Source organism: Lissotriton helveticus, chromosome 10 (assembly GCF_964261635.1).
Source record: "Lissotriton helveticus chromosome 10, aLisHel1.1, whole genome shotgun sequence".
NCBI lineage: Eukaryota > Metazoa > Chordata > Amphibia > Caudata > Salamandridae > Lissotriton > Lissotriton helveticus.
Genome location: NC_136071.1, coordinates 13,320,332 through 13,346,000, shown reverse-complemented (window position 1 = coordinate 13,346,000; position 25,669 = coordinate 13,320,332). Strand labels below are relative to the sequence as shown.

The window sequence follows — 25,669 nt, the reverse complement described above, 5'->3', positions numbered from 1 at the left end:
GAGTTCTGCGTGGGGCCCTTCTGCTTGTGTTCTGCTCGACGCGTTGCCTGGTTGCTGGCCCTTTGGCTAGTAGCCTCCGACGACAATCCTTTTGAATCACATCGCTGGTCTGGTTGCTCCAGACTGGCCCTTGCTTCCCTGCAAAGGTGAAGCACCTCAACCTTGCTAGTCTGATCCAGAAGCCTTTGTTGTATCCTGCGTGGGTTGCCTTTGCCAAGGCTCGTTGACTCCAGTCCGGAAGTCGACCCCTCCATCTGCGAGAACCTTCGTGGGACAGCTCGTCTCCAGCACCTGGTCGTCGTCGACGCCTTCTGGTCCACGTGGCTGCAAAGACAAGCTTCAAGACAGCACCTGATTGCTCCTCGACGTCGTCTGGTTCCTTCCTTGTTCCACCCTGTCACTGGCTAGTGACCGGGTGGAACTAGCCAGACTGTGGCTAGACACGGTCCCCTCTGCTTTCAGGTCCTCTTCATCCTCGATCCACCCTTGGATCCCTCCTGGTCGCCTGCAGCATCTTTCTTCAAGGCTCCATTGAGAACAACGACAAAACCCAACACACTTTGACACCTATGCACCCGCAGCCCGTGGGTGAGGTAACGTGAGTACTTCGGTGCTCCCAAGGGTATTGACTATCCAAGTGTCTAGGTAGTTAGTTGTTTTATCCTAGCTAAACCGGAAGTGTCCTAAATCCTTCTAAATCTAACTTCTAAGTTCCCATTGACTTTGCATTGACTCACGCGTGTGTGTAAAGACACTGCCGCGCCGCCTGTGGGCCTCCTACTTCTAAACTAAGGTTCAGATAGTGTAGCCCCAGCGATTCCCTAGGCCCTAGGCCTTTCCTTTTCCCGTGACGTGGTACTTATACCACTTTAATGTATGGTTTGCTTCGCCCCTAGGGCCTAACCGTAAATTGTGTAACTTAACGTAATCTGACTAAGTATCTTGTTATGTGCTTTGGCCTCTGATCTCAGAGTTCAGAGGAGTGTGTTAGTAAATAAATACATATATATTTTATATATATCCTGTGTGGTGTCCTTTCATTTGATATTCAAGGGGTTACATATGGTAAAACAGCTGGCTTTACACGCCCTCAAGAGTCTTTTAGCCTAAGACTGTTCTGTCCACGCTACCACTAGGATAGCTGGTCTATAAGGTTGACTTACAACCATCACCATAAGGGTTGTTTGGACTGGTGCAAGGTGTTCACTAGAATAGTGATCATCATATACCAGGCCAACTTCTCACATTGGTGAGCAGCGGTTGGGATTAGAGCTTGCTGTTGTTTTACCACTTGTAATCTTGAGATAGCATTTGAAAGATCACATAGGTACCTATAGGTACATATAAAAACAAGTCTTAGCATACTTAAGTTCTACTGAACTTAGCTGTTGTAGAGCCTGGGCCTAGCCCCCAAGTGGGCTTAACCAGAGGCAGAGAAGAGGGAGTTCCCACTCCAGGGACTCTCTCCAATCTCATGCTTCAAATGGCTCTCATGGCCTTGCTCAGAGAGGGATGACCTCCCCTCAGAGAAGGGAACATGAGGCCAAAATGAGAGAGGCTGCTCTGAGGATTGAGAGGCAGGAACTTGAGGTTGCCCTGGCCAAAGAGAAGCTTGCTGGTGCTAGAGAGCATAGAGCGAGTGGGTTACAACCCACTGGTGGCAGCAATATCCCTAAGGATAAAGACAGGTCCTATGACAATAGACACCTAAGCAAGATTGTGCCCCCCCTATAAAGATGGTGATGACATCCACAAATGGATAACTGCTTTGGAGAGAGCCTGCAAAGTACAGCAGGTACCCCAAAGTCAATGGGCAGCTATATTGTGGCTCTCCTTTTCAGAAAAAGGTAGAGACAAGCTCCTCACAGTTAGTGATGAGGATGCTGATAACTACACAGTCCTCAAGAGTGCTCTGGTTGATGGGTTTGGCTTAACCACTGAACAGTATAGGTTGCTGTTCAGGGATACCCGAAGGCACAGACTCAGGACTGGACTGATTGTGTAGACTGTGCTACTAAGGCTCTGGAGGGCTGGTTATTGGGCAGCAAAGTACATGACTATACAGGATTTTATAATTTGATTATGAGGGAGCTGATCCTTAGTAATTGTCAAAACCAGCTTCTACACCAGCACCTGGTGGACCCAGATCTGACCTCTCCACAAGAATTGGGTAAGAGGGCAGACAAATGGTTCAGAACCAGGATTAGGCCTACAAATCAGGGTGGTTGTGAGAAGTTGGCCTGGTATATGATGTTCACTATTCTAGTGAACACCTTGCACCAGTCCAAACAACCCTTATGGTGATGGTTGTAAGTCAACCTTATAGACCAGCTATCCTAGTGGTAGCGTGGACAGAACAGTCTTAGGCTAAAAGACTCGAGGGCATGTAAAGCCAGCTGTTTTTACCATATGTAACTCCTTGAATATCAAATGAAAGGACATCACACAGGATATATATAAAATATATATGTATTTATTTACTAACACTCCTCTGAACTCTTTATGAGATTAGAAGTTAGATTTAGAAGGATTTAGGACACTACCTGTTTAGCTAGGAGGAAACAACTAGAAACCTAGACACTTGGATAGTCAATACCCTGGGAGCACCGAAGTACTCGCGTTACCTCACCCACCAGGAGCTCCCAGCATCATTCACGGGAGGACGGCAGAAACTATCCAGGCAGTCCCCCACCCCTGCGGTACAATACACACCAGAGAACTTTAGAATTAAGGAGCGACTTGTGGAGTAAACTGCTCGCCAAGCATACTGACTGTTTCTTGGCAGGCATCCTCTTTCCCCAGTTGGCAGAGGTTCAGAAATAGTGCACAACACCAGGGCTGCCCAAGGGATGCCCTGACAACCATCCCTCTTGATGTTGCCACCAGTTGGCCCAAAAATGCCCACTGGTTGCTAATGTGGACTTTGGATGAGAATGCCGGTAGCACTGTTGAACCGTCTGTGCCAGTCCATGCCCTGGTGAAGGCACCAGCCCAGGGCCAGCATCAGTTCCACTGCCCAGCACCCCCTCCAGACACCAGCGTTTGGGGTCTCAAGCACGGCCCAATGGGGCTTTGTCTGTAAGACCGAGGGCAGGGTAAGGTCTAGAGAGGCACCCAGACATAGCAAGATCTACTCCTGCACAGGACTGACCCAGACACAACAAGATCTACTCCTGCACAGGACTGACCCAGACACAACAAGATCTACTCCTGCACGGGACTGACCACGACCCAGCAAGACCTACTCCTGCATGGAACTGACCCAGACCCAGCAAGTTCTACTCCTGCACGGGGCTGCCCGTTTTATTTCCTTGGGGAGTGATGCTAAAGAACAAGTTACTTACCTTCGGTAACGCTTTTTGTGGTAGATACAATATCTGCCTGTGGATTCCTCACCTTGTGAATATCCCCCTTGCGTCAGCAACATTCGGAATTTTTTCTTCGTAGCACGACGGCGTCACAGGAGCACGGCATCGCGCGCGACTCCGTCTGACGTCAACGACTCCTTTTTAGACCCACGTCGGCGTGATGACGTCAGTTCTGCCCTTTTTTCCGTGCCTTCGAGGCACCCGGACGGACCAACGACAGCAAATATGCATATATACAATGTACACAGTACATACAAACCAAAATAGCACACAGTGCATAGCAAAGGTATCAAAACCCAAAATATATACAAACAATAAAACCAGGTGTAGCAGAGTGGACAACGGGGAGGCGGGTGGGCATGTGAGGAATCCACAGGCAGATATAGTATCTACCAGAAAAAGCGTTACAGAAGGTAAGTAACTTGTTCTTCTGATAGATACATCTGCCGTGTGGATTCCTCACCTTGTGAATAGAGTCCCACAGCAGTCCCTACTCCCGGAGGAGGGTGACCACTCTGCTATACCAGGAAATCTTGGAGAACAGAGAGCGCAAAGTGGCCGTCCCTCCTCACCTCGGAATCCAAGCAGTAATGCTTAACCAAAGTGTGGAGGGAGGCCCAAGTCGCAGCCCTGCAAATGTCCTCAACAGGAACACCTCTAGACAAAGCAGATGTTGCAGACTTTGCTCTAGTTGAATGTGCTCTAATACCCTCAGGAGGGTCCTTACCCGTCAGGGAGTAGCAAATCTTGATGCACAGGATTATCCACCTGGAAAGTGTGCGCTTGTGCACCGCTCTGCCCTTCCGACAGCCAGCAAAACCAATAAACAGCTCGTCATCCATCCGGAAGTCTTTTGTTCTGTCCAGATAAAAAGACACCGCCCTCTTAGGGTCCAGACGGTGTAGTCTATCTTCCTCCTTAGACGGGTGAGGGGGAGGATAGAAGGTAGGAAGGGTAATGGACTGTCCTATATGGAAGGGAGTTACCACCTTAGGCAGAAAAGCAGCCCTGGTCCTAAGAACCAGTCTTTCAGCATGAATGGTCAGGAATGGGGGCTTAGAACTAAGAGCCTGAAGCTCACTCACCCTCCTTGCCGAGGTGATTGCAACCAAGAAGACCGTCTTAAAAGAAAGAAGTCTCATGGGACACTTGTGCAAGGGCTCGAAGGGAGAACCCATCAAATAGGTCAGCACAAGATTCAAATCCCAATGAGGAATAACAAAAGGAGTAGGAGGGAATCTATTAGTGAGTCCCTTCAAAAATCTTAAAACCACAGGAGACTTAAAAAGAGAAGGCTGATCCGGCAAACAGAGAAATGCCGACAAAGCCGAAAGATACCCCTTGACCGTGGCAACAGCAAATCCTTGCTGCGCCAAGGAAAGAGCAAACTGTAGAATGTCAGACAAATGAGCCTTCAAAGGGTCAACATCTCTCTCCCTACACCAAGAGACAAATTTAGACCACCTATACGAATAAATGGACTTAGTAGAGTCACGCCTGGCAGAAAGAATGACATCCACCACATCGTGAGGGAGAGAAAAGGAATTCAAGTTGCCCCGTTCAATCTCCAGGCATGAAGGTGTAATGTCTGGAGGTGGGGGTGTAGAACCTGCCCCTCCATCTGAGAGAGGAGATCTGCCCTGTGAGGGAGACGGAGTGGCGGGTGAGAGGAGAGGTGGAGAAGGTCTGTGTACCACACCCTTCTTGGCCAATCCGGGGCGACCAATATGACTTGGGCCCGGTCCTGGCGAATCTTCCTCAGAACCCGAGGAATCAAGGGAATGGGAGGAAACGCGTAAAGAAGTTGATTTTCCCAACTCAACTGAAACGCGTCCCCCAAAGCTCCTTGCATCGGAAACTGGAGACTGCAGAATGACAGGCAGTGAGCATGCTCGCGAGTGGCGAACAAGTCCACCCGAGGGGTCCCCCACATCTGAAAGATGTCGTGAACTACCTCTGGATGGAGCCTCCACTCGTGATCGGCAGAGAACTGCCGACTGAGACTGTCTGCACGAACGTTCTGAACTCCGGCCAGATGATTTGCCATCAGACAAATCTGATGGTCCTGAACCCAGGACCAGAGGCGCAGAGCCTCTCTGCAGAGACACTGCGACCCTACTCCTCCCTGCTTGTTGACATACCACATCGCAGTCGTGTTGTCCGTCAGGACCTGAACCGACTGACCGCGAAGGGAAGGGAGGAAGGCCTTGAGCGCCAAACGTATTGCCCGCAATTCTAGAAGGTTGATATGAAGCAACCTTTCCTCTGGAGACCAAAGCCCTTTGACCTCCAGGTCCCCCAGATGAGCACCTCACCCTAGAGTGGATGCATCAGTTATCACTGTGGCCACTGATGGAGGAAGTTGAAAAGGTTTTCCTTGTGACAGATTGCCTTCCACACTCCACCAAGACAGATCCGCTGCAGTTTCTCTGGAGATCCTCACTGACTCCCTGAGATCTCCGTTGTGCTGATACCACTGCCTGCGGAGGCACCACTGGAGTGCCCTCATGTGCGAGCGTGCATGATTGACCAACAGAATGCAAGAAGCCATCAGACCGAGCAGACAAAGGACCTTCAGGACTGGAACAACCGCTCCATTGAAGAATAAAGGAATCATTTCCTGTATGTCGTGAATCTTTTGAGGTGGAGGGAATGCGCGACACACAGTAGTGTCCAGTACAGCACCTATGAACTGGTTGCGCTGGGAGGGCACCAGGTGAGACTTAGGTACATTTATCGACAAAACCCAACCTGTGCAACAACTGAGTTGTCTCTTGCAGATGATGAAGCACAATCTCCGGCGACTCCGCCTTGATCAGCCAGTCGTCTAGATAGGGGAACACAGGAATCCCTGACCTCCTGAGATGTGCAGCCACCACTGCCATCACCTTGGTGAAAACTCGAGGCGCAGTAGTAAGCCCAAAAGGAAGGACCGCAAACTGGTAGTGTTGCGATCCCACCGTAAAACGGAGATACTTCCTGTGCGACTTCAGAATGGGGATGTGAAAATACGCATCCTGCAAGTCGGTCGACATCATCCAGTCTTCTTCCATCAGCGCTTGAAGAACCTGTGCAAGTGTGAGCATTTTGAACTTCTGTTTGAGATAGAGGTTCAAAATCCTGAGGTCCAGGATTGGCCGAAGCCTGCCATCCTTCTTGGGTATCAGGAAATACCGGGAGTAGCACCCCTGACCCCTTTCCTGCTCTGGAACCACCTCTAACGCACCTTTTGTGAACAGTGCCAGGACTTCCTCCTGCAGGATAAGCAGGTGGTCCTCCGAACAATATCCCTGGCAAGGAGGGTAATTGGGAGTGAACTCCTGAAAAGGAAGTGCATACCCATTCTCTACGAGATTGAGAACCCAAAGATCGGATGTAACAGATTCCCAATCCCGTAGAAAATGAGTAAGCCGACCCCCTACCAGACCCACATGATCCAGAATGGTGGATCTAGGGCTGCTTTGCTGATGTAGGTGGGGGTTGGGTATTATTGGAGGAAGTAGAGGAAGAGGAGACTTGACGACCACGTCCACGGCCCTTCTGTCTACCTCTATAAGATTTGTACAGAGGGTTTTGCTGCTGCTGCTGTTGTTGCTGGCCTTGTCTGAAGGGACGAAAGGAGGATCTACCAAACCCTCTAAACTTCTTAGTGGTAGAACCTCTTGTCTGGAGACCCAAAGATCTTGCAGTAGCCCGGCTATCTTTGAATTTTTCCAAAGCCACATCCGCCTTCTTCCCAAAAAGGCCTGTCCCGTCAAAAGGCAAGTCCAACAACGTGGATTGTACATCTGCAGAGAAATCAGAGGATTTCAGCCATGCTGCCCTTCTGGTGGCAACAGTAGAGCCCATAATCCTGGCAACAGAGTCCGCTGTGTCCATGCCACTCTGAATTACCAAGCGGGCTGCAGCTTGAGTATCAGAGACCACTTCATTAAAGTTTTTTCTATCATCCTCTGGAAGCTTAGATGACAACTGCTTCACAGAGTCCATCAATGCATGAACATATCTCCCCAAAAGGCAAGTAGCATTAGTAGATTTTAGGGCCATGCTACCTGAGGAGAAAATCTTCTTTGCAGATTGATCCAACTTTTTAGAGTCCTTGTCTGCTGGTACTTGAGGAAATGAACCTGCCGATCTGTTGGAACAAGCGGCCTGTACCACCAAGCCCTCAGGAGAAGGATGTGAAGAGAGAAACTCGGGGTCACCAGGTGCCACCCTGTAGCGTCTTGCCGCAGACCTCGAAACAGCAGGAGCAGTCAACGGTCTCTTCTAGACCTCCATTATCGGTTCAGTTAAAGCCTCAGTAAATGGAAGTGTAGGCTCTATAATAGAAGAAGGAGAGTGTAAAACCTCTGTGAGGATGTTAGGTTTGTACTCAACAGTAGGTAAGGTCAGATTGAGTAGATCTGCAGCCTTTCTAATAACAACATGGTAGGGTGCCACGTCCTTAGATGGTGCATCAGAAACTGATGGTAAACCCCACTCAGGAGAGAGTTCCAGACCACTAGCACTATGTAGGTCTTCAAAACAGTCCCCTTGATCTAGAAGTTCACCTTCTTCTACATCAGAATCTTCATACCTCTTTTCCTCTAAGAGATGCTGAGCCCTGCGTCTCGACCATTCCATACGAACCGAAGTCGATGGATCCGGTAACGACTCCGACGGAGCCGGATCCGACGTCGAACGAGGAGCCGGGGCAGCTGGAGGACGAGACTCACCGACTGGCGTGGCACCTCGATCCAAATTACGAGGTTGATCCGGAGCCGGCGAAGCCGTATGCGGAGTCGATGACCTCGGTGGAGCCGTACCGAGCCAAGGTGTATAAGGCGCCGGCATAAACGGCATAAAAGGAGCTGGGGCGTAATTTTGAGGAATGCTCAAGTTGTAAGACAATGGACCCATGGGACCAGCCGGTGCACCAGTGGGGTACATTGCTCTCGAATAAACTCCAAACATCGCATTAAGGAAATGCGAGGGGTCCTGTCCAGGACCAGGAAAAGGAGGGTACGAACCTACTGGATGTTCTGAAGGAGGTTGCTCCGACATCGGTTCATTCTGACCCTCTTGATTTACAGGGACTTCTACCGGAGTCGGAGCTCGAGGAGATTCCTCTTCTTATTCATGCTCCGAAGAATGGTGCGACACCGGATTCGGTTCTTGTTCCGGAATCGGGGTACCTCCGAGAGACTGCAAAGGAGAAGGAGATACGAAGTCCTTATGATGCTTACGAGACTTCTTCTTCTAATCCGAAGACTCTTTTCCAGAATGATGTCTTGAGCTATGTTTTCTCCTCTTGTGCTTCCTCTTCGAGGAGCTCGAAGCATGACCCGAAGCCGACTTGGATCCAGACCTCGACCTCTCTCTGGATCTCGACCTCGCCCTGGACTTCGAACGCGACTTCTGTCTGACTTTGAGCGTCTGGACGTCGACCTCGAAGATCTCCCAGTCTCTCTTCCCTTTACCTTCGCAAGAAGAAGTTTAGCTTCACGTTCTCGTAACGCCTTAGGATTCATCTTGAAGCAGGATCGACAGTTTTTAACATCGTGGTCCGATCCAAGACACCATAAGCAATCGTTATGTGGATCGGTGATCGACATCATGCGAGCGCAAGACCGACATTGTTTGAATCCTGTCTTCCTCGACGACATTCTCGACGAAGAAGGAATAATTAAAGATGAAATAGTAACACTATAATAGCAGAAGATACTAAGTATCGCAGAAGATCCCAGAAACCGTTAGCGTCGACGACGCGGAAAAAAGGGAACTGATGTCATCACGCCGATGTGGGTCTTGTAAGGAGTCGGTGACGTCAGACGGAGTCGCGCGCGATGCCGTGCTCCTGTGACGTCATCCACGCCGGCGTGCTACGAAGAAAAAATTCCAAATGTTGCTGACGCAAGGGGGATATTCACAAGGTGAGGAATCCACACGGCAGATGTATCTATCAGAATGATAATATTTGGGGCAACCGCGTTTTCTTTGATAACATATGGAAGTCGGGATCAGACTCCAGAATATGCTTCCAAAAGCAGCTGTTTACCCACTGGAAGACAACTCCTCCCCCAACAATGCTTATTCCTTCTAGATGTCCAGAGCAAGACGGTATGGAGCCAAACTTCAAAAGCCTGGCCTTTTTCTTGCATTTTAGTGTTCTAGGGGGCAGTAAAGGGGCGTTTTTTTGTCACAGGGCCTCTCTGTTACAAAGAGGTCATATCTTTGAGCCCCATTAGGGAAGGTTCCAGAACTTCATCTTGACACACTACCAGGCGTTGAGTGAAGAGTCAGAGCAGATGTAGGCTAAGACAGAATGGTCACGTGTGTTTAGCCTCTTGAATGCAGTGGATGACCGGTTGACAGCCAAAAGGAGTTGCCTCCTTTCCCGCATTCAGAACAGAGTACGCCACGTAAGTCTAATTTTGTGCTTGATGGTTCTGGCTACTTTATGCTTGTTGAAGCGAGTACATACCCTGGTTGACATCACCACAATGGCGAACCAGTTTGCGTAAGCACTGTTGCAGTGTCACTGCAGTGAAAAACGTACTTTTCTGATATTCATGATAAAGGTTTCATTTGGGAGCCATACCCAACAAAATAATAATTTCTTGGATCAGTCAGTGACCCTTTCTTGTGTCTTACTTTTAGTAGACGTTATACCTGATATAGACTTTGGCAGATGGAGGTAAATTTGCCAGTATGATAGAGTAATTTACTTTCATTGGCAGGAGCTGCTGTGACGGTGGTTCTGGTCAATGTATTAAACGTTTGACGGACGCTACTGTCAAAATGACAGTACCCTCTGTCAAACGTTTAACACATTTTTGCATTTTCAAAAACAAAATTCCAAAGCCAGATTTTCAGAAAATACAAAAACTAATAAACCTCACACATTGGGAATTTTCCCCACCATGAGAGTTGTCTACCATGGTGTGGGAGTCACTTTGCCGTATGCATTGCCCCTTACCATCAGTTTTTATTTGGCGTTCTGAGGAGGTGATTTGCTTGTTACTAATAAATAGCAATGAAAAAGTTCCAATTTGAGAACGGTTGTCACTCCTTCTCCAGTTTATTAGTCGCGTAGTAGTCTGTCTTAGCCATATTCTTTTGATGAAAGACGCTGCTTTAATAGTTTTTACGCAAAGAGATTAGCCCTGAGGCCTTGCTGGCATCAGGAAGAAGGCACAGGCCTGCACGATAGTGCAGTGCAGACATCCGGACTACCCGCAGATACTGCAATGGAAGAATGTGTTCAATGTGAAAGAAAATGCCACAGTTAGTGAGTGCCAGCATGCTAGAAGTGATTCAGAAAAGGGGGTGGTGATGAACAGAGTGTCTGAATTAAGCAGACCACTCTTACCCAGTCCAAAGATCAGGGCTTGATCCATCACCGTTATTTAGCTCACTGCCCCATCCCAGCTCAGAACCTGGCTATATGCAAATTAGTCTGTCCCTGGCCCAGTGCATCATGGGAACAGGGCAGACCAAACTACCAAGCCAATTCTTCACCAGAAAGGAGACAAGCTTCCGGGGACCGGTTTCTGCTATTTCAGGCGTCGTCGGCCCGGCTTGCTTGAATCCTGATGGAGCAGTGAGCAAGGGACTCACATCTGAGTATACCCTTCCACGCTTATGGTGGACAAAATGATTCAGAAAAGGGGGTGGTGATGAACAGAGTGTCTGAATTAAGCAGACAACTCTTACCCAGTCCAAAGACTAATTTGCATATAGCCAAGTTCTGAGCTGGGATGGTGCAGTGAGCTAAAAAACGGTGATGGATCAAGCCTTGATCTTTGGACTGGGTAAGAGTGGTCTGCTTAATTCAGGCACTCTGTTCATCACCACCCCCTTTTCTGAATCATTTTGTCCACCATAAGCGTGGAAGGGTATACTCAGATGTGAGTCCCTTGCTCATTGCACCATCAGGATTCAAGCAAGCCGGGCCGACGACGCCTGAAATGGCAGAAACCGGTCCCCGGAAGCTTGTTTCCTTCCCAGTACAAGAATTGGCTTGGTAGTTTGGTTTGCCCTGTTCCCATCATGCACTGGGACAGGAACAGACTAATTTGCATATAGCCAAGGTCTGAGCTGGGATGGTGCAGTGAGCTAAAAAACGGTGATGGATCAAGCCCTGATCTTTGGACTGGGTAAGAGTGGTCTGCTTAATTCAGGCACTCTGTTCATCACCACCCCCTTTTCTGAATCAGCATGCTAGAAGTAGCAACTTATGTGTGCTGTTGAGTGAATCTGCACCGACAATGTTTACTGTGACGACATTGTAAAGAGAGCTTGTGTAATAATAAACCACAAATAGAACTTCGGAAAAGAACATTTGATAGGGTCCCATAGAAACTATCTGCAAGTGTGATCCAGCAGCTTGAGAGAAATATTTTGGAAGATGTAAAAAAAATGTCTGTTGGCTTTTTATGTACATTGCATAAAAAAATCTTTTGCATAGTGAAAGAATTGTTCAAATGCGGTACGATTCCTAGGCACATGCTGTGAACTCCTTGGATCCCATCTGGGTGTCACAGAAGACCAAGGAGAAGCAGGAGGAGAAGGGCAGCCTTCGCTGGACCTCGCAGGCACAGAGTTAATGCGTCCAGAGGCTGCAGCAGTTGGGCTGTTAGGAGATTCATTGTCTATCTTTGTATCCAAGCTCTGTCAAGTACTTGGCGGAAGCTCTGTTGTGAGTGGGTTGCTGGTGTAGCTGCCAATTGCCTAATGTGTTCTTGCTGCTGACCCCATTCATTTCTAAGCCACAGAGAGTCCAACTCATTAGTAAACCAGACCCCCCCAGGATATAGCGGCATGCATTAGCTTTTGTAAAAATGCCGTGATTTCTACAAAAGTGCCGATTTCGCTGGCACTTTTGTAAAAATCGCGGCATTTTTACAAAAGTGCCGATTTCGCTGCAAACCGCGAAATCCTGGAGGGTCTGCCTATTGTACACTTGTACAGGGGCTGATAAGGTGAACTAATTCCCAATTGTGGATGTACTCAGAGTACATGGTGTAAATTTAGAGAGCGTGCATCTGGGCTGTGGGTCTGATTAGCAGGCCCACAGCCACATCTAAGTCGAAAACCAGAGAAGCAAAAGCAAAAAGTGGGGGTGACCATAGGAAGCAGACCCTACTCTCCTAAACTCGACTTACCTGAGGACTTGGAGCCCGACGAGTGATGGTGACTACTACGGCCCCGCGACTGGTCACACGACCTCCTCCTCTAGCGGCGCGGAGCTCGAAACGCTTACGCTCGAGAAGAACTGACGTCAGCGCGTGAGGGCGGCGTCTAAGTAATTCTACAACGTCGTTCCAGCGACCACAACGCCGCCGCCGGACGCAGAGCCGCAGACGACGCCTACCGACGTGCAGGGGTACTGCTACGCAAAATTTTCCGGATCCAGTCTGACGCCTGGGGATATTCTAAGGTAAGGAATCTAACACTAACCTGTTTCCTTCAGATAGAGTAAACAAAATGACTAAAAGGGGCACTGTTGGTTTCTAAGCACTAGAAAGTGACTAATCTTTAAAAATTCATATCTCTGGTTCCCTACAGTGGATTTTTTTCGTTTTGGTGTCATTTAAAAGATACAAATATTACCTATTTTTATAAATTGGTGTTGGATTTTTATTTTGTGTTGTGTCTTAATTACTGAAATGTTTTTTTTAAATGCTTCACATACCTGTCTTTGAAGTTAAGCCTGTCTGCTCGCAGCCACGTTACCAAGGGTTGAGCATAGGAATCATTTTTCAAGACCTATGCTGAGTCCTATGCTGTGTTAGTGGCCTTATTGCCAGTGGCAGACCTACATTTGCCCCCACCAATAACCCACTTTCCAACACTATCAGATAGTAATCCATAAAGCAATGTGAAAATTAATATAACAGTAATTTCCACTGTACTGAAAAGATTGAAAACCTGTAACAGACATTTTCATTTAGCTTTTTTGCATTGTTCAACCTGCCTTGAAAAGTACCATTTACATTTACCTGTAACAAGCTTGCTTGGTTCTAAAAAACAAATGTAACTAACTGCTCTGAGTTCAGTCTTAGAGTGTGTGAATTCTTTTGCTGACTGAGAGTGTACAACAAATGCTTAACACTGTCCTCTGATACTGCCTTACTGCTCGACCACAGTACCACATATAGAGTAAGGTTATATCTAACATTACCTCTGCCTACCTTTGGGTTTCCACTGGACTCTGTGCACACTGTACCTCTCTTTGGTATAGTATATACAGAATCAGGCTTCCGACAACAGGTCAGTCAAAAAATAACTGGGGGTAGCTCTTTTCCAGACCAGCACTGACAAGTGTGGAAAGAAAAGAATTTACATCAGTGCGCTAGGGTGGCTCCTATACAGGCACCACGCGAGTCTTCTGGTGTGGACAATGCCGACGACACCACCTACTGAGACAGGCGTACTGCTCACAAAAACCCTAGGATAATTAAGATAAGGAATCTGGCTAGATGTATGTATGTATGTATGTATAATATATATATATATATATATATATATATATATATATATATATATATATATATATATATATATACACTTACAGAAAGAAAAGGAAACCAAAGTAAACTACTTCATACAGCAGATCTAAGTACACACCACTCTCAGAATTAACATAGACTTTGATTGTAGGCTACCATTGTTATCAGTACTTTAGCAATGGGTGCTGTGAGAATACATTGATCTGAATAAACTAGCACTTGCAAGTTGTTAATGTTTTCTTCTAGCCCCCAGTAGCACTCACCTGATCATCCTCATCTTCCTCTTCTTCCTCTTCATCCTGACTGTCATCCTCATCTTCATTGCTGCCACTGCTGTCCTCTTCCTGAGTGTGCTCCTCCTCATCCTCTGGGTCAAGGATGTTCATGGAATCTAATAACAAAAAACACCTTAGCAAAACTACCATTTCTTCGAGAAGGAAAGCTGGTGAAGGAACATGAATAGACTTCAAAACTTTAAACCATTAAAAGTTTCAGAATACACTGGGAAGGTACAGCATAGAAAACATTTCAATCTAGAGATCCTGAATCAATTGCCTTTCAGCAGAAGAGCTCATCTCTGGACCTTCAAGCAGTCTTAGAAGGGTTATGCGTCCAGGCAGAGAAGAAGCGGTCTAATTAGGCCAACCACTTGTAGTGCCAGTAGTCGTATCGAAGAAGTTAATTACATTCGGTAACAATATATCTGTAAGAAACATTAGTTAGATTCCTTACCTTAGACTAACCCCCAGGCGTCAGACTGGATCCAGAAAATTTTGCGTAGCAGTACCCTTGCGCGTTGGTAGGCTTCGCCTGCGGCTCCGCGTTGGTAGGCTTCGCCTGCGGCTCCGCGTCAGTCGTCGGAGTACTTAGACGCCGCTCTCGCGCGCTCACGTCCGTTCTTATACACAGCTTTTCTGCGCCAGAAACGCAGAGCCATGATTAAAAACGACACTGGTAACATGAAACTAGGGCCCTGAAATGGATGACCTTAACCCTAGATACCGGTTCGCAGAACAGGGAGGATGGGTGGGGCGGTAAGGAATCTAACTAATGTTTCTTACACATATATCGTTAACGAAGATAAGTTACTTCTTCATCTGAAAGAAACACGTTAGTAAGATTCCTTACCTTAGAATAGATACCCAAGAAATACCAACCCCGGTGGTGGGTCTGCGCACCAAGATCACACCAGAAAGTCCCGGAGAACAGAACGGCCAAAGAAGCCATCTCTCCGGGACTTGGCTGTCCAGGCAGTAGTGTCTTGCGAACGTGTGCAGCGATGCCCACGTAGCTACCTGACAGATGTCCTGCAAGGGGACTCCCCGCCCCAGGGCAGTAGTAGCCGCCATGGCCCGAGTGGATGGGTCCTCAGCCCAACAGGAGACTCCTTCCTCGCCAAAGAGTAGCAAATCTTGATGCACAAGATGACCCACCGAGAGATGGTTCGTTTGTGCACCGCCCGACCCTTCTTAGCGCCCACGTAACCAACAAAGAGTTGGTCATCCATCCGGAACTGGCGTGTGCGATCCAGTTAATATAAGAGCGCACGTTTTGGGTCCATACGGTGGAGCCTCTCTTCCTCTTTCGAGGGATGCGGAGGCGGAAAGAAGGTGGGCAAAGTGATGGACTGCCCGTTGTGGAAGGCTGTGACTACCTTGGGCAGGAAAGAGGGTCGCGTCCGCAACACAACTTTGTCCGGATGGACAGAAAGGAAGGGAGGTTTAGAAGAAAGGGCCTGGAGCAAACTCACTCTCCTGGCAGAGGTGATGGCAACCAGAAATGCAGTCTTAAGAGTGAGAAGACGAAGAGGACAGTTATGAAGGGGCTCAAAAGGAGCGCACATCAAATAAGTTAGAACAAGGTTCAAGTCCCACTGAGGCATCACGAAAGGAACAGGAGGAAACATGAGTGATGCCCTTCAAGAACCTATTTACAACGGGGGACTTGAACAAAGAGGGCTGATCAGGTAGCCTTAAGAAGGCGAAAATGGCAGAAAGGTAGCCCTTGATAGTGCCCAGAGCAGAGCCCTGCTGGGCAAGAGAAAGAAGAAAGAGGAGAATCCTCGGAAAGGGGGGCAGAGAGGGGATCCACAGCCTTTGCTGTGCACCATGCCACAAATTTGCTCCACCTGCAGGCGTATACCGATTTTGTGGAGGGACGTCAGAAAAACATCGCAGACTTCAGGAGGCAAGTCAAATGGACTTAACTGTCGCCGCTCAATCTCCACGCATGGAGGTGGAGGCTGGACAGGTTCGGGTGGAGGACTGTCATCTGCTGCTGCGACAGAATGTCCTCTTGAAGAGGAAGACGGAGCGGGGGATCGACTGACATGCTGAGTAGCTCGGGATACCAGTATCTTCGTGCCCAGTCCGGAGCCACAAAGATGACTTGGGCCCGGTCGCGCCTGATCTTCTTCAGCACTCTGGGCAGAAGTGGTATAGGCGGAAAGGCGTACAACAGACCGCAGCTCCACCCGTGACGAAAAGCGCCGCCGAGCGAGTGCCGCCTTGGAAATTCCAATGCGCAGAACTGATGACATTGAGTGTTTTCTTCTGTGGCGAATAGATCTAACCAAGGCTCTCCCCACTGCTGAAAGCGACCTTGCGCCATGTCAGAGTTCAGACGCCATTCGTGATCCATCATGCACAGACGGCTGAGTTAGTCTGCCCTGGCATTCAGGGAACCTGCCGGGTGTTGAACCACCAGGGTCACACTAAGATGTTCCAGCCACTGCCAGTGGCACAGAGCCTCCGGGCATAGGGTCCACGACCCCACCCCGCCCTGTTTGTTGGAGTACCACATGACGGTGGTGTTGTCCGTGAACACCTGCACTACACTCCCCCGGACAGAGGGGAGGAATGCTTTCAGTGCAAGCCAGATCGCCAGCAGCTCCAGAAGGTTGATGTGGAGCCGGGACTCCGCCAGAGACCAGAGGCCTCTGATCTCCGCCTCTCCCATGTGGCCCCCCCAGCCCAGGAGGGACGCGTCCGTCACAACTACGTGCTCTGGTTGGGGTAGGGAGGGCTGCCGCTGACCCAATCGCGGTCCGTGAGCCACCACTGCAACTGTCTTGCAATGCCCTCCGAGATCAAGACATGGTCGGACAAGTTACCCTGATGATGGGCCCACTGAAACTTCAGGTCCCACTGCATACCCCGCATCCGCCACCTGGCGTGATGCACCAGAAGGATGCAGGAGGCCATCAGCCCCAGAAGCCGCAGCGTCAACCTGACCGAGACTTGGGATAAAGGCTGAAAGATCGGAATCCGAGCCTGAATATCCCAAACCCACTGTTCGGGAGGATAAACCCGAAACTGCGCAGAGTCTAGAACCGCTCCGACGAAGAGAAGCTTCTGAGGGGGACACAGGTGTGACTTCGGCACATTGATGGAGAACCCCAGCAGGTGCAGGAGGTCGGCCGTAGTCAGGAGGTGGCAGACGACTGTCTGGGGCGAGCCCGCCTTCAACAACCAGTCATCGAGATAGGGGAAGACTGACACCCCTAATCTGCGCAGATTAGCTGCGACCACCCATCACTTTCGTGAACACCTGAGGGGCGCTGGTAAGGCCGAAGGGGAGCACGGTAAACTGAAAGTGCTCGTGGCCTACCGTGAACCGCATGTAACGCCGATGGGCCGGCAGGACGGGGATGTGGAAATGCGCGTCCTGCAAGTCCAACGCTACCATCCAGTCTTCTGGGTCCAGGGCAGCGAAGACCTGAGCCAAAGTCAGCATCTTGAACTTCACCTTCCGGAGGAAGCCGTTGACGTTCTGCAGGTCCAAGATAGGGCGTAGGCCCCCTTTGCCCTTCTTGGGAACCAGAAAGTAGTGGGAGTAACAACCACACCCTACTTCTGGCTCAGGAACGTGTTTGATTGCCCCCTTGGCCGTAACTTCCTCTTGCAGAAGTTGCAAGTGATCCCCCGACACGCGGTGGTACTGCGGTGGCATGGCTGGAGGGGTCGCCTCGAAGGGGAGGGAGTATCCCCTTCTGACGATTTGCAGCACCCACCTGTCCAATGTGATGGTACGCCAGTGGAGGAGGCGATGGCCAACCCTGCCCCCCACTGGCATCGAATGCGCCTGAAAATACGGACTAGGAGGGCTTTGAGGTAGTGTGGACTGGCCTCGCGTTGTCCCCTGGCACCGCCACGGCTGTTACCACGTCCGTCAACGCGCTGAGCTTGCTTCTGCGGCCCGTGGCTGGCAGGACGTGAGGGGGCTCCCCTTCCTTGGCTGAGAAAGGGGCGAAAGGCAGAAGTTTGCTGGCGCTGGACCTACAAGCCCAAGGACTTGGCCGTAGCCCTGGAGTCCTTGAAACGCTCAAGCGCACCATCTGCCTTGTCGCCAAAAAGGAGACGGCCATCAAACGGCATGTCCATGAGCGTGGCCTGGACATCGGCCGAAAAGTTGGCAGACCTGAGCCAGGCGTGGCGATGAACCGCCACCATAGTTGAAATCGCTCTACCTAACGAGTCGGTGGTATCCAGTCCACATCTAATGGAGTAACGCGCTGCATCCCGCCCTTCCGCAAGGGCTTGAGCGAGCTTCGCCCGGGCTGGCAACATGTCCGCAACCGTATCCCACAGAGATTTTGTGTAACGGACCCAAAGGCAAGCGGTGTTGACAGACCACAGCCCCAAACTAAGTGAAGAGAACAGCGTCTTACCGAACTAGTCATAACTATTGGATTCCCGCTCTGGTGGGCAGTCGGGAATGCGGTCTGGGAATTAGAGGCCTGGATAACCAGACTCTCAGGGGTGGGGTTGGTGGACAGAAAACTAGGGTGGCCCGGGGCCGGGCAGTGGCCACATTCCAATCTGCAGGCAGACCTGTAGCGGGCTTGGACCAAGTTCCCAACAGAACGTCAGTGATGGCCTCGTTAAACGACAGTAGAGGCTCCGAGGAGCTTGCCTGCGGTTTGAGGACCTCAGTGAGGAGGTTAGTCCTCACGGCCGCAACAGGGAGCTCAAGGGCCAAGGCCTTGGCCGCCCTTGTCAACACCACGCTGTAAGCCGCCCCCTCCTCCGTAGCCACGGTAGGAGGGGAGACAAATCCAGTATCGGGCGTAGTGTCCAGACCACTGACCTCCCCTAGGTCAACTGCCCAGTCCTGATTCGACTGGCACTCCTGTGCCAGAGGGTACTCGGAAACCTCCCAGTCCTCCTCGTCCTCTATCTTCTGATAGTCAGGGTAAAAGAATGGAGCCGGATCATAGAAGAATTGCTCCTCTCTCGGCGTCGAAGACGGCGCCCGAACCCCCGGCCGCATCGCACAAGCATCAGGGGGATTCAGAAGAGCGATGTCGCCTCTTCGACTTCTTGTGCCTCGACTTACCCGAGGACTTTAAGCCCGACTAGTGGTGTCGACTCGCCGAGCTGTGATGACTGTGGCCCCGCGACCAGTCCCTCGACCTCCTCCTAGACCGGGACCTTGAGTGGCGCGGGGCCGACTGCCGGAGCTCGAGGTGCTTACGGGACCGCTCCCTCCTAGCCTTCGACGTCAAGGCCCGGCAGTCAGGGCACGACTTGTCATCGTGGTCGGCCCGAGGCAATAAAGGTACGGACGATGGGGGTCTGTTTCCGACATCAAGCGGTTACAGTCGTCGCAGGGTTTGAACCCACACATCCCTATCGGCACCGAGAGTCGATATCGACTCGAAAAGATCCAAAAGCGATCGACAAAGTTAGTCACAAATTGACTAAGGAGTACTGCTCTTCCTGGATCTGCGATTGCTGGCGCGGAAAAAAGAAGAACTGACGTCAGCGCGCGAGGGCGGCGTCTATGAACTAAGACGTCATCCCGGCGCCAACGACGCCGACATCTGACGCGGAGCCGCAGATAACACCTCCCGACGCGCAGGGATACGGCTACGCAAAACTTTCCGGATCCAGTCTGACGCCTGGGGATATTCTAAGGTAAGGAATCTAACACTAACCTGTTTCTTTCAGATAGGCACTGTATAATGACGAGTATCCTGAAGAATACTTGCACCGTAACATACACAAAAGAAAACAGTGCCGTTCGTCATGAGTGGTAATGCACAATCAGTGAAACACTTGAAGCAAAACACAGAACCGTGGAATAAGAGTGACAGGCCTGAGCCACTAGGCCACAGTGAATCACAAAACATCTGCAGAGGCCAGGAGCGGAAGGACCTGTACCCCTAAACATAATCAAAGGGACCGAAGTCTCTGGCGGGGAAGTGCATAGGGATATAGGTTAAAAGGTAACAGCAGAAAAGTAGCTGGTGAAAATTCCACTGCCAATAGGTGAAAGCCCCACAGGGCCTGAGCTATGAGAGAAGACGCAAGCACTTCCCCACACCAAGAGTTGAGAGAAGAACGCAGAGGGGATGTCATATAACAGCAGGTAGAGAGTTGACAAAATAGAAGTAGCCGAAGACTCTGCAGGAGCCGTTAAATCTTCCCATGCCACGAAGAGCAGCTACACAATAGCCAACAAGAACCCCACATAGGGTATGGCACATCCCCATCAAAGCAAGGAACACCTATTTAACCCAAGCTCCTATGGGGCGTAAAAGCAATGTACAAACAGCTGGCCAGCTGCAACAAAAGAAAGACAAAACAGCGAAAAGCAGCACAGTCCGTCTGGGTAATGTCTTGAACCCAGAGACGGAGCACCAGAAAAAGTAGTGACAATACTGCAACTAAAGGCCAAAGTTCACAACGTACGAGTTACTTACCTTAGGTAACGGTGTATCTGGTAGAGACGATTCTAGCCACAGATTTCTTAACGTAGAATTATCCCCAGGCGAGAGACTGGATCCAAATTTTTTTGCCCAGCATCCCTGAGCGCCAGGGGGACGGCATCACACGACTCCGCCCGACGTTGTACGTGACGTCAGCGAGGTCACATAAGTCTCACCCCGACGCGCCGTCAGTTTTCTTCAGAGAACTTTTCCGTGCCACAACGGGGAGCCATCAGACAAAACTGTGACAGAACGGGAACAGTGAGCAAAAGAGCAGAAACATAGAAAAGGAATGGTGAGGAACAACACCATAAGGGGCAGTGCCAGACACTGCAGCACCTAAGGGCAGGGAAATGGATAAAGAACAGAGCACCACCCTGATCAGTGACCCTGCCAGTAAGGAAACCAAGAACATATCAATAATGTCATGATAACATGTAGCAGGACTACAACCCCAATCAAGAACAATGAAGGGGAACCAGTCCGGGACAAACAAGCAAGGACAATGTAGGAGAGTGGGGTCTGCAATCCTATCGTCACCCCAGATTTTTGCTTTTTGCTTCACTGGTTTACGACTTTCCCTGGCTGTGGGCCTGCTAATCAGACCCACAGCCTAGCTATTCTCTCTCTAAATTGACACACATGTACCTTAGGTATCCAGTGTGAGAAGTTGGCCTGATATGCAGTGCTCACTATTCTAGTGATCACTATGTATCATTCCAACGACCCTTATTGATGATTGGTTGTAAGTCAACCTGATAGACCAGCTATCCTAGTAGCATGGATACGAGCAGTCTAAGGCTAAGACTCTAGAGGGCGTGTTAAGCCAGATGTTTACCACCACATTTACCCTTTGAACACCAAGTGAAAGGACACCACACAAGTTGTTATGAAAATAAAAGTATATTTATTTATAACAGTACTACCCTGAACTCTTTATGAGTCAGGTAGCTAAGCACAATACAAAACTCTTAAAGAAATACTGAAAGTTGCACAATTTACACAAATGCCCGAGGGGCACGAAAAACCATATACTGCAAAAGTGGAATGCGAATTACTAGCAGGTAAGTAACTATTCTCATAGGCTTTGGGGTCGCTAGGACTAGACTACTGAACCTTTAGATTACAAGCAGGAGGCCTAGGGAGATCGGGTGCAGAGTGTGCACTCTCACGCGGGATGCGGAACAAAGTCTATGGAGGCTAGTAAATGCAAAGTTAGTGTTATCGGACGAATCAGACTAGGTAGAGCTGAAACGAAAAAGGATCTGGACACTTAGATAGTTAAGCTATGCTGGAGCACCCAAATGCTTAGGTTACCTAGCCCAGGGGCGGCGGCTGCATAGGTCTGAAAAGACGTCGGGAATCCTCGTTGCAGTCTATGGAGCCTGAAAGAAGAAGTTGCTGGCAGGCGACCAGTGAAGATGTTCGATGTGATCCAAGCCTGGATCGGTGAAGATGGAGACCTGTAAGCAGAGGGGACCAAGTCCTGAATCACTAGCCAGTGATTAGGTGGGCACCAGGATGGCACCGGGCGAAGTCACCTCGACCAGGTGAGTGGGCGACGCTGGGCTCTGCAGTCTCTCGGACCAGGAGGCGTTGTCGGCGACCAGGATGGAGGGGCGAGCTGTCCCAGGAAGGTTTCTGCTGTCGACGTCGCTGGACCCAGGATTGGGGCAACAACTCTTGGCAAATGCAAGCCCACGCGGTGGACTCAAAATGGCATCTGGAGTGGACCAGGAGAGTCCGGGGTGCTCCTCTGTTGGAGGGGAGCAAGGGCCAGTCTGGAGCAACCAGACCAGCGGTGTTGTCGTCGTGGTTCGTCGTCAGAAGGGCCACTAGCCAACGGGCAAGTGTCCTGGACAACGCGGTGCGCAGCAAAGAGCAGAAGGGCCCCACGCAGATCTCGTGGATGCTGGGGGGCTGGACTTCGGTGCTGGAGCTGCTCAGGGTTGGGGCTTCTCAAACCCCAAAGCACTCACTCAAGGATCCCTCGGTGGTCGTGCTGGGCAAGCGTCGTGCATTCTTGAAGATGGCCGGTCCCTCGAGGTCTCGTCACACCCACGAATCTCAGCTGGGCTGATGATGCAGGTAGAGGTCAGAGGTGCCAGGGAAGCCGGTTCTCGTCGAGCTGGGCAGTCTTGATCCGGAGGAGAGACTTACAGCAAACCGCGATGCTTGGTTGGTGCCTGCTGCTGCAGGGTGACTACTCCTTAGTCACAAGGGAGAAATCTTAGGAAGAAGTCTTGAGTTCCTTTCGTAGAAAGTAGTTTCAGGATTCAAAGATGATCTAATTTGGAAGGGGGCCTGCTCCTACCTTTATCCTGAGAAAAGGGGCTGGAACGCGACTAAGTCCTGCCCTATGGGTGGGACTAGGAGGGGGGTGGTTACACCCCTCTCCTTTGTCCGGTCTCTCCCCAGCTCAGGGGCTGGTGTGCCCCAAGAACTGGTTTGAGCCGGCATATGCACAGTGAGCACCGGGGTGCCACTTGCAGTCACCTTCCTCTATAGCCCTGCCTACCTGGGATACACAAAACCCTGTCTGGGATGGTGCTGGCACCGCCCCTGACAGGAAACCCTTTGTCCAAGCACTCCTCGCTGAAAGTACTCCCAGCAGCAGGAGGTCAGACTTGTGTCTCTGTGGCAGCATCCATTTTGTGGAGCTGAGGCTATGTCCAACTTTAACCGGGGTTACAGGCTACCAACATGTCTTCTCCCTCTAGAGGGGTGGAATGCTACCCCCGTCGCCAGAACTGGCGAGGAGGTAGTATTCCAAAGCGTATGACACCTTACACGACATGTTTAGATAATGTCAGACCAAAGTTACCATAACCGCGAGGATTATAAGGCACTTAAGAGTATATGGTCTGAGGCTATCATGGAAACGGCTAAGGGATAGATCCCGAAAGCCGCAGACAGGCTCAGCTCATGCCAGAGCACCATCTCACACGATTCCAAGCACTCTGCCTTCAGGATTGTTAAGGCCTGCCATAGGAGTGACTGATAGGAGATCTGTGTGCCCATTTTAGGTTTAGATATAGGTATACTATATCTAGAGCAGGGGTGATTACACCACCTTGCCCCCAGCTGTCAAGCAGCCAGTTGTGTCAGTTTTGGATGGCCAGCCAGGGGTGGCATAATACATGCTTCAGCCCCTGGTAGGCCCTGGGTAAACACCCTTTGCTGTAGATATAGTATACCTATATCTAACCCTAAAATGGACACATATATTCCTATCAGTCACTCCTATGGCAGGCCTTATCAATCCTGAAGGCAGAGTGCTTGGAATTATGTGAGATGGTGCTGTGGCATGAGCTGAGCCCGTCTGCAGCTTGCGGAACCATGATAACGCTATACCATATACTCTTAAGTGCATTATCAACCTCGCGGTTGAATGCTAACTTTGGTATAGCATTATTAAAACATCTCGAGTAAGGTGTCATACGATTTGGAATACTACCCCCTCGCCAATTCTGGCGACGGGGGTAGCATTTCACCCTTCTAGAGGGACACGACATGTATGTAACTGTGAACCCCGGTTAAAGTTAACTCGAGCCTCAGCATCACAAAATGGATGCTGCCACCACAGACACAAGTCTGACCTCCTGCTGCTGGGAGTCCTTTCAGCGAGGATGGCTTGGACAAAGGGTTTCCTGCCTTGGGAGGTGCTAGCACCACCCCAGACAGGATTTTGTGTATTGAGGTAGGGAGGCCTGCAAGGAATAAGACATGCCTGGGGCACACAAGGTGCCCTGTGCATACACCGGTTCAAACCAGTTGCTGGGGCATCCCAGCCCCAGCTCTTGTGGGAAACCGGACAAAGGATAGGGGGTGTAACCACCCCCCTTCCTGGTTCCACCCAGGGGAGGGACCTAGTCAGTAGTGCAGCCCCCTTTAGGAGAATAAAGGCAGGAGCTGGTCCCATTCCAAATTAGATTATCCTGAACTATTCTACAAGAAGAAACTCTGGCCTTCGACGTTCTGCTCCACAGAAGACTGAAGAATCTCCCTTGTGGGCAAGGAGTGTCCACCCTGCAACTGCAGGCACCATCAAGCGTCCAGCGGCTTCACTTTGTCGTCTTCCCTCGAGGATCCAGACTTCAGAGCCCGACGAGACCCGGATTCCCAGACCTCTCCGACCTCAACTCACATCTGCAGCAAAGCTGAGACCCGTGGGTACGACGAGACACGTGGGACCGGCCATCTTGAACGAACCTGCACTTCGCTTCCAGCACTTCGCTTCCAGCACGACTCCCGAGGTAAACTTTGGGATTGAGAAGCCCCAGCCCCGAGCAGCCCCTGCACCGAAGATCAGCCCTCCGGCATTCACGAGATCTGCGTGGGGCCCTTCTGCTTGTTTGCTGCTCGACGCGTTGTCTGGTCACTTGCCGGCTGGCTAGTGACCTCCTAGATGACGAACCTTTGAATCTTTGCTGCTGGTCTGGTTGCTCCAGACTGGCCCTTGCTCCCTTCCAAAAGAGGGGCACCCTGGACTCTCCTAGTCCGCACCAGACGCTTTCTTCACTCACCGCGTGGGTTGCCTTTGCCAAGGCCTGTTGAGTCCAATCCCGGATCCGACACTGCCGACAGCGAGAGCCTGCGTGGGACAGCTCGTGCCTCCATCCTGGTCGTCGAAGACACCTCCTGGTCCACGTGGCTGCAGAGTCAAGCGTCCACTCTTCACCTGATCGCGACGACGACATCTGGTTCCTTCCTGGTTCCACTCCAGTCACTGGCTAGTGACTGAACATTGTCCCCTCTGCTTTCAGGTCTTCTTCAAATATCCACCCTTGGATTGCACCGGACATCTTCCTCCTGGTCGCCTGCAGCATCTTTTCTTTAAGGCTCCATTGACTTCAACACGAGAACCCGACGCACTTTGACACCTATGCACCCGCAGCCCGTGGGTGAGGTAACGAGAGCATTTCGGTGCTCAAGGGTAGTTTAACTGTCCTAGTGTCCAGTTCCACAGTCGTTTTAGTCCTACCTAGTCAGGATTGTCCGTACTCACCTTTTACTTGAACTGTACTGTCCATAGACGTTGTTACGCATCTCGCGTGTGAGTTCACACTCTGCACACGCGTTCCGTGGGCCTC

General features: G+C 50.4%; 1 protein-coding gene across 2 annotated transcripts in view; it reads right to left on the bottom strand.

Moving 5' to 3' along the window:
• Positions 1 to 25,669, bottom strand: part of HUWE1 (HECT, UBA and WWE domain containing E3 ubiquitin protein ligase 1) — a 1,655,742-nt gene that overhangs the window by 611,249 nt on the left and 1,018,824 nt on the right. For both annotated transcript variants that reach the window (XM_078664564.1, XM_078664565.1), the window contains one exon: positions 14,128 to 14,255. In XM_078664564.1, coding sequence (XP_078520690.1) covers positions 14,128 to 14,255 — 128 coding nt within the window. The remainder of the gene's footprint in view (positions 1 to 14,127; positions 14,256 to 25,669) is intronic.